This window comes from Crocodylus porosus, unplaced genomic scaffold (genome assembly GCF_001723895.1).
Source record: "Crocodylus porosus isolate Cpor-Errol unplaced genomic scaffold, CroPor_comp1, whole genome shotgun sequence".
Classification (NCBI taxonomy): domain Eukaryota; kingdom Metazoa; phylum Chordata; order Crocodylia; family Crocodylidae; genus Crocodylus; species Crocodylus porosus.
Genome location: NW_017728912.1, coordinates 10,953,822 through 10,963,552, shown reverse-complemented (window position 1 = coordinate 10,963,552; position 9,731 = coordinate 10,953,822). Strand labels below are relative to the sequence as shown.

The 9,731-nt window shown below is 38.0% G+C and overlaps 1 protein-coding gene across 2 annotated transcripts in view; it reads right to left on the bottom strand.

Annotated features, from left to right (window-relative positions):
* INTU (inturned planar cell polarity protein) overlaps positions 1 to 9,731 on the bottom strand; it is a 91,855-nt gene that overhangs the window by 26,242 nt on the left and 55,882 nt on the right. For both annotated transcript variants that reach the window (XR_002100884.1, XM_019534026.1), the window contains exons 6-8: positions 7,079 to 7,168; positions 6,279 to 6,356; positions 5,523 to 5,712 (exon numbers count right to left, since the gene is read on the bottom strand). Coding sequence is in view for 1 of the 2 variants with exons in the window: in XM_019534026.1 (XP_019389571.1) it covers positions 5,523 to 5,712; positions 6,279 to 6,356; positions 7,079 to 7,168 (358 nt within the window). In the remaining variant the exon portion in view is untranslated. The remainder of the gene's footprint in view (positions 1 to 5,522; positions 5,713 to 6,278; positions 6,357 to 7,078; positions 7,169 to 9,731) is intronic.

Genomic DNA, 9,731 nt, shown 5'->3' with positions numbered 1-9,731 from the left:
CAGAGAATTCTGAAGGGGCTGGATTTAGGCAGGGTAATGTTAATTTCAAACCTGAAAATGCTGTGTTGCAATTTGCTTATTGGATAAACCCAAGCTTGGGCAGTAACTTATTATAATGATTTCTAACACCTTTTAACCCCATAGGATAACAGCTATAAAGTACTATTATGAATGGCTATATAACTGAAAAAATAGCATAATTAGGATATGAAAGAACATTCATGTCAAAGTAACGCTTGGGAAGGACGGAACAGAAGGGTCATTGCTTTCCCATACCCCCACGGATCTCTCTTACTCCCTGTGAGAGTGAGGACCAGATCCTGACTGCTGGGCTTCCACCAGTTCTCCTTCAGGAAGCCCAGTTCAGAGACGTCTGACTTTGCTGATTCAACTTGAGGTGCATCTTCTAACCGAGGGACTATTGATACGTTAGTAACCAAGTGGGAACTCTAGGTTAATTTCTTTATCTGTTTTATTACGCTGTCAATTTTAATCTGTATTGTTGTGTTGTCTGTTTATTAGCTCAACCTTTTTATTAACTATTGTAAGTGCAAACTATATCTTTTGTTGTTGTAAGTAAAATTCATTCTTTTTTGTACGTGAAACTTGTCATTCCTTTCCTTTCCAACATCACCTCCTTGACCCCGAACCAAAAAGCCCAGCAGCTAATAAAGTTGCAGTGCTCAGTCAGTCTGCAACTAAACTGATATATTCACAGTGCCCAGCTGGCCTGTGACAGGCGAGTTAAAAATTGAGTCAATATTTGGAAGTTAGCTTAAGCAGGGAGTGCAAGACATGCCCAACCCTTTCTTATGTTGGAAAAAGATGACAAAAAGAAAGAACTTGTGTCCAGGAGACATGACTTCTTGGGTAGAGATTTTAGCAACTGGGAAATGATGGTGGAGGATATTTAGCTTTCCATTTCCATATTGTTTCTGGAAAGTGGGTCCTTCACTGCTAGCATACATCTTTAGCTACAGCCTTAGTCCTACATTTACAAATTGGTTTCAAAGTGTATTTTTCTAGCACGCTGAATAATTTACCTGACATGCATCACATCAAGAACTAAATCTGTAAGCGTGGTTAGAGAAAAAAAAAGCAGCACTTCCACACATCCTAGCCCCTCAGTCCAAACACCATGAGCATGCAAGTTAAAGGAACAAAATGGTTATTTATTCCTCACTGTATTAGATTTAATACCTAGTCAATTGGCTACCTTATTTCCAAGAGTATAGAACACAAGTAGTAGTCCAGCTATAACTATATCAGTCTGGTGCATATTTTGCAAACTATTCATTTTTCCATATCTGGATAGTCCTACTGCTGGGGAATACCTGTCAGGACTATGTGGTTGAAGGTACCTCTGATCTTAAAGGAGAGGCAGTTTCATGTTCATGATAAAAGAGTTCATATAGAAAAAAAGAGAAGGCCACACTTGGAAATATGCAGAGGAAGGAACAGAGTCTGTTCCTGCATCACTTTCAAGGTTTTTACTAACTTTTTCACAAATCATAAATACTAGAAATTCATGAAATTCTCTTCACAACATATCAGTATAATTTGGAAGTATGAAATTACACAGGCAAGATCATATAGAAAACCTTCACTTGGTCCCTGCACAGCCATCCCCTGGAGAAGCTTCTTTAAAATGCAGAGTTAATTAATAATTTCTTTAGACTATAAAAAAGATAAGCGTGCATGAAAGATGGATTGGGTGGATGGTTTCAGAGTGGAGTGGAATCCTGGGAAAAAAATATAATTAGCCTTAAGTGTTTTAAATGCACACTTAAAAATAATTTGAGTTTTTTACTAAAAGTGGAATCTTAATTGGAATTTCCAGGCTGTTAGTTTTTAAAGAAAAGAGCACTGTTTTGTCTGAAAAGCTATGGGGTCCTTCAAACTTAATTCCAGATTAATGAAGACTTTTTACCTGGGAATTATACATGAATTACTGTAGAAACGCATTCAATTTGGACACTACAAAAATATTAGATAGTATTAGGTAACAATACTACTAATAAATTACATGTTTTGTGCTACATTTAAGTAATAATGCCAGTTGAAAATTATTTTTAAATCAAAAAATTAATGGATTCTGAAAAACAGAGGAAGAAGATGAATCTGTTGGAAAACAGAACTGTAGTGTATCATTTTGAATTCTGATGTCCTCCCATTTCAGAGCTTGAAAATGGGGAGAAAAGAGAGAATAAAATCAAGCAGATCCATTGTGTATAATTCATGCTGTCAGTCACTTCCTGAATTAAAAGAATATAAAAATTATCCAGGTCCAGCATATGGACTCTGAGGAAGATTATTTTGGGAGTCTCTGTATGGCTCAGAATCAGCCAACTATTCAGATTGCTTCTTTAATCTATGACATTTTATAAATTATTACACTATAGAAAATATATGCTGGAAATAACTGTAGAATGAGCCATCCTTGAAGCTATAATCAAGGGTTTCTAATACTATCATTCCACTGACGCCATAAGGCTGGATTATAACCTTCTTTAAACAACTAAGTGGGATTTTCAAAATAAAAAATGTAAAATGTGAGTACTAATCTATTCATATGTTCCTAAAGTTACATGTCAGGAACAAAATTCCTGTGGTCCTCATTTTTTCAATGATAGACGTATTCGGTTTAACAAATGTGGAGAAAAGGTTAAAATACTAAGTTAGATGGGAAAATGCTTTTAAAAGTAATGAGTTTTCTTTTGTCACTACTGCTTTAAATTCTAGCACTGTTATGATAACATACAGAAATTGAGAAATAAGGCCTTGGGCATGTCATGTTTGTAGCAGTATACAGGCCCTTACAGTGCTATAAAAAGTGACCATTCATACATTTAAGCTGTTTATAGCACTACAAAGATGTTGGATCAGCTAGAAAAATGGAAGATCCACTCCAAAAACATTCCTGTTTCAAACAGGAACTTTTGTGTAACATATGGGAAGTTACATACAGTGCTACAGGGAGTCTCTCAAACCCCCAGCATCCCAGGGTAGTCTGCTCTCTTGCCCCATTCCAAGGATCCCTGCTCCCCTGATTGGCTGGCAAAAATTGGCAGCTATTACAGAGTTGCTGCTACCTGCTCTGCCAGGTCAGGGATGAGCAGCAAAGACTGATGCTGTGACTTAAAAGGCTGCTGAATTAGGTGTTGCTACTGCTATTATTATTATTACACTAAAAACCGAGTAGTAAATGTGTGTCATTTTACTTTGGTATGCCAGGGAGAACACTGAGGGGCTAAGCTGCTATTGTTCAGCTTTCATCTGGCTCAGCAGTGAGAACATACAAATGGGCAGTTACCCTAGAGAACTAATGCATTAAACATCCCCAGCCTCATTTACCTTGTGCACTCATCCCCTTGCTTTTGTGCTTTGAAAAAGAACATTTTGCAACTTTCTTTTACACTTCCAGGACAGAAATGCAGAAGTATCTGGCCACAGATACTGCTATTCCTGCAACTTGAATGACTGTTAATGTGACCTTGAAGTTATTAGGCCTACAATGAAAAACTGAATCAATCCAACAGTTGCTCTGGTCCACTGCATCTCAAAACAAAAAAAGCTGGATGGATTTCTATGATGTTTCATTTCCTTTCTGATAAAAATAAGACTTTCAGACAGTTTTTAAGTACGGTCTTGCCAAAACGGGCATGTGGGTATGGAAGGAAATTCCTGCATTATTTTTAGCATCCAGGAGAAGACCATAAACACTGTAATAGCACTTCATTTTTATACAAATCTGGGCAAGGTGGATCAGTCATAGTAGCCTGACCCCATTACTTGGGGTCACAATCTCAAGGAGGAGTTAAACGTTCCACATTAAAAACAAATGAATTAACAGATATGCAATAATCAAATGGAGATTTTGTCTATTCCTCCAGGTCTACAATAAGGTCCCAAATTACTGGGACTTTCTGATGAAGCATTTAAAAAGCAACTAGGGCCTTCATCAAGTGCATAATGAGAGGCTGCAGAGCAACTTGTGTATCTTCAAATATAACTGCAGACAGATAAAGTTGCAGTAAAGTTGTACCTGGTGATGCACAGCATGCCTATGCGTGTGCATGTGCGTGTGTACTGATATATACATATCAGTTGATATGTCAATCAGAAAAACCCACACAAAGTATGAAAACATGTTGCAGTAATGTCTATGATGGCATACTGACTCTGTGACATTAAGCCAATATACAACATCAAAATGTGAAAATGCAAAGAAAAAAGACAAAAGGCCACTTTTTAAAGGTTTTTTTTAACATAGAAAGTGTTGTGTTATTTAGGAAATGTTTTATATTAGCCTTGTCATGGGTTGCTTTTAAAGGTCTAAAATGTTCTCATAAAAAACAGCTGGATCTTCTAGGGAAAAAAATGTAATAAGCTACCATTGAACAGGTGTCATATTATTTGCATGCAATGTTCAGGTGGTCAGGACAGTCACTCTAGCGTGTTTCTCTCCTTCCTTAATTACAGTTCTTTAGAGTGAACTGAAGACACAAATTGAGGTTGGGGAGAAACAAAACAAGTTATTTTGTATGGAATCCCAGGCATTTATTTAAAAATATAAGACAAGAGCTAGCTTTATATGAGCAACAGAAAGTTACACATGCGCATGCATGCATGTCTGCACACATGTACATACACAAACTTTTTTGTAACAAAACCCCAATTACCAGCTTTTATCCAAAATGCATCTTCATAAAAATTTTTCCCAACGTTTTCTCTTGACTCCTGAGTCCTGTCTACACTAACAAAATATACATGACACCAGCACTGCAAGATAACAAGACTATGTGCCGAATATGTTACAGCACAGCTTGGACTACCTTCAGAAGGCAGAACGAAACCCTGCTGAAACCATGCTACAGAACATGTCCACCAAATAAGGCAAGACCGCAATGTGTTATAGCACTGTAAGGACACGACCATTTTATATGGAGGTTGCTCCAGCCCAGTAAATTATACAGTGTGAAAAAGAAGCAAGTCTCAGAGGAGTTGGTAGGGCTTATGGAAATAGTTTTAGGTCTAGTAATTGGCTCCTAAATCACAAGTTGCATAAATAGAAGTACAACATTAAGAGAAAGATCAACCTCCTACTGGAAAAATGGTTAAATGGTCAAAACCAAATTTGTACCATCAATTGTTTTTCCTACTACATTTGCTAGTCCCTGAAGATTTTTTTGTTTAAACAAGGCTTCACTCTTTTAGTCCATCTTGTCCTCCTACCCAATTACTGACTGAGGTCACCAGCCTGTGGTTATAGTAGCAGTGTTTCCTATGGAAACTTATGTTTGGTTCCAAATTCAGCATTACTGCTCCACAGCAGGATCTGGTAGACAGAAAAGATTATCTGGTATGGGCAGAACATATAAATTACACTTCTGCTATTGAAAATAATAGCATGAATTGCCTTCAGCAGAAGCACAGGGAAACATCTTGGTAAGAAGGTACATGTATACAAAGTTTAGCATTATATAAAAGGTACTCTTAAAAAGATCTACAAATGAGAATACCTTGACTTCTTGTGGCAATGTCAGCCAGCGTACCCCGGGAAGGCTGTCTAAAAGCAATGCACTGTAGGTATCATAATGGTGAGCACTGGGGCTGGTGTTTGAGTCGAGTCTGATGGGCTGTATTGCTCGCTGGAAGAACAGGTTGAAAAAATGATCCAAGCGAGAAACGTTTTCCACCTGGCAAAAAGCACTGAACAAACATGAACTGAAAGTTAGAATAACATCAAGAAACTTGTAACTTGTTTGTATAACCCTCTGTGCTAGAGCAGATGCTTCAAGGCAGGATAACATCATTTGAAATTTTTTTTTTTAGACATGCAGTTTCAAACACCAGAAAACAGAAGGCTATTACCCAAAACACTATGTACAGTCAGAATAAAAGCAAATTTGCTAGGGAAAAAGTGTGTGCATACCTGACAGGAACTACAGATTTTGGGATGAGGTACCATTGCTTTCATCATTGCAGACCTTGATAAATCTACCTGTTTTTCTTTAGTTCAGCAATCTAATTATTTTGAGTGAACCTGGCCAGGTAGGCTTGTTAACTGTTGTTAAACTGATAACAGCAACAACAAAGATTTAAAAAATACATTATTATATCACTACTGTATGTTCTTCATAGTTTATACACAAGACAAAAAGATGCATGTATGTAAGACAAAAAATTTTGGTGCAACTTCCAGAGATGGCTGTCTTGTCTAAGAGAGAATAACAGAATAAGCTATTAAAATATAAACTCCCTTTGGAGGCATTTACCTGTCCAATGAATGATACATAAATTTTAAGGTTCTGACAACATCCACAATCATGATCCTTAGCTGAGAAAGAGGTACACTAGATGAAATGAAACAAAATAAAACCAACATATTATCAGTGCAGTTTAAAATAAGATAAAATATATCATGGATAAGCAAAGAACAAATTTCTGAAAAAGTAGTTTCTTCAGGAAAAACAGACTGTACATACAAAATATTTGATAGGAGTGTATGAGTGTACCTGTTTGTGACTTGCTCATGGTCATGAGCAGAACTGGAAATAAAGCCCTAAAAGTTCTTAACTCCTTGGTTCATAACAACTATTATCTTGTTAATACGTGTATTTCGTTGACACCTAAACCCTAATTAGAACTGTGACTCATTGTGGTAAACTCTGTGTATGCATATAAAATACAAGAAGTCCTCTCTTGCACAGCTCACAAAAGTAAGTGTAATCTTTTTCCAGGCAACAAGAAGTTTTGTTTAAGGGATTCCAGTTTTGAAATGGCTGATGATCTACCCACTCTTCAAACGTATTCAGCTATGAGCCAATTAAATTGAAGGGGTAAGGTCCTAAAATACTTCATGAAGAAGAAATTTTAAAATGGAGCACAAAGCAGTTGTGAACAAGGTAAATAAATAACTGTGAGAAGTCACAATTACAGCAATTAGCTTTAGTTTGATCAGAAAAGATCATACAGTCTATTAAGGGAGAGTCAATTCAACACAATCTCATTGGTAAAAATTGGGACCTATAGTCAACTTAACCACAAAAATAAACATGCTGTACTTGATACTAACCTTTCTGCAGGGAGGCCAACTACAAGTAACTTGTCAGATTCTTTCCAGTAAACCACCTGAACCAGCTTACCAGATAAGAAAAGTGATGAACTATAAAACAAAACCAATATAAAATTTAAGATTAACACTAACTTCATCAAGGGGCATCATTGCTTGTTTGCATTTTTGTATAGTCTGTATTTAAAGACTAATTACCATTTTAAATAAAAATATTCAGTTGGATCATACAAGTACATTTAGAAATGTGGAATTTGAAATATGCATCTCACAGGTGCATGTAAGATAATCATAAAAACAACCATTATATTAATACTTCCACATTAAGTGGTTACAGAATAAACTGATAGGCATAATCTTTCCTATTTTTATCTTATACAGCAGGGTACCAATTCATAGTTTAAAAAGGCAGTGAGATATATCTATAAAAAATGTTTTTAAAACAATTCAATCAAATATGTTCCACTTTCCAATTCAGACACTGTATCAGTAAACATCTGCAAAACACATCAAGACCTGAAGACATCCAGTGGTCACTGGAACCAGTCAAATATTTTTGAAAAATGTTGTCTAATTAATACCTTTCTAAAATGAAAGGATTGCTGTGAAGATAAATTCATTAATGTTTATGGAAGCGTAACATACTACCACAATGAAAAAAAATTAAAGGTAGACAAACCTATCATTATAACTTGCATTTTTAATGGCACTAGTAGTTTCACAAACCGTGAGAATCCAGAATGTTATTGGAAATGTAAGTTTTCCACTACTCTTATTATTCCAATAAAACATTTTACACAGCATCTTAAGATAAACAGAAAGTTCTCTCATCATGACCTAAAATGTGAATTCAAATTAGCATGTAGTTGCACTAGAAGACCCATAGTCCCAAGATGCTTTGTACTGCAGTATAAGTAATACAAATATAAACACAGTCCAGTACAATTCACATAATCATATGTTTTTGCTTCTCCTAGTATGCTGCTTTGGAAAGATTTGAGTGAATCAAAGAGTTACTATTATACAGGAATAGGGGTGTCCTGACTAAGGATTATACAAATACAACTGTGACAAACCGTTCCAGTGTTTCTGTGAAAATGGCTAACGACAGCAATTTTAGGTGCCATATTGTACCATCCTGTAAAACCTCTCTGTTATATCATCTATAGAAGGTAAGCACTTATGAACAGTTCACCACAAAAGGCTTGATATCTGCACAAATGGACTTTTATAAGGGACACCAAACAAGGACTGGAGAGGATAAACATGAATTAAAAATGAAACTCTATTTGTATTTCAGGAAGGTGACTGATGCCCATTATGCCTGTTGCTACTTCTCTTTCTGCCTACTCCAAAAGATATCTCTTTTCCCTTTTTTTAAATGTAACTTCATATCTTCTCTCTTCCATTATATAAAATTAGGATCCTGTGTCTTCTGTGATTCTGTGACTTCAGAATTTGTCAAACAAATGCATTTTCCAATTTATCTTCCAGGTCTTTTAAAATATAATAGCTCAGATTTTATAACAGAAGAACATCCTGAACTTTAAATATGAACTGAGTGCAATGGTATCTTTGGACCTCACAGAAATTCTCAAAACAACGGATAAGGTGGCCATATCTGCATGGTCATTGTAATAAGTCTAAGCCCCATCCACTTGTGTCTGCTCTGAACACATACAAGCCCACAGATTAGGCAAAGTAGATGACTCGGGGATACATTGAGTGGGCCTGAGCACATCCCTCCTGGCTCTGTGTCTGAATAGCCTATGCATAGTGCTGCAGGCCACATTCAGGGTGCCCAAGTGGAGACCTGAGCCATCGCCACTATCTAATGTGCAGGCTTAAGCATATGCAGGGGTGGATTCAGAGTGGGTGCAGTGGTGCAGTCACACCTTCCTTTTAGATTACATAGCAGGATCAGCAAAGGGAGGGGGGCTTTTGTTTTTAAGTCCCCAAAGTAGGTAAGAATTCCCTCCCATTCTCAGCACCCCACTTCTGTTCTGTGCGCAGCACATCCCCTCCACTTCCACTCTGCCCCTGCCTGCCAATGCCACTAATGTCAGTTGCTTCGGGGGGGCAGAGGGTACTCCAGAGCTGCTCCTGCTGGGCTGTACAGGGATCAGCCTTAGCTGGGGACAGAGGCAGTAAGTAGACAGTAGCTCTGTCTAATCTAGACCCTCTGGGTGTCCCATGCCAGCCCAGGAGCAGAAGCAGGGAAGGGAAGCCTGCCAGCTACTGTTTGGTCCTCAGCAAAACCTGGCTCCCCATGCAGCCTTGCTGCAGCCCCAGCTGGAGTGGGGTAACCGGGACAGCAGTGACAGTGGGCAGCTTCCTAGGCATAAGCAGAGGTGGTTCTGGGACTCCCCCTGCTCCCAGGTCAGCCAAGGACAGCAGCAGCATCAGGCAGGTAAGGGGGCAGGCTGTAAACAGGCAGTTTTACAGCCAAAGGTACAGGGCAGCAGGGCCAAGGAGAGTCTGCCTGGATCCAGTTCCCATTCCTATTGGCTTTTAAGCTGATGCCTGTGGGGCCCAGCTGAATGGTATGAATGGCAATGCAACACTACAGATGCAGGGAAGTGAACTCAAGAGAAGCCTCCCTGAGCCCAGTTCCCTGTACCCCCATTTTCCCCATCACCACCCATGCCACACAGCT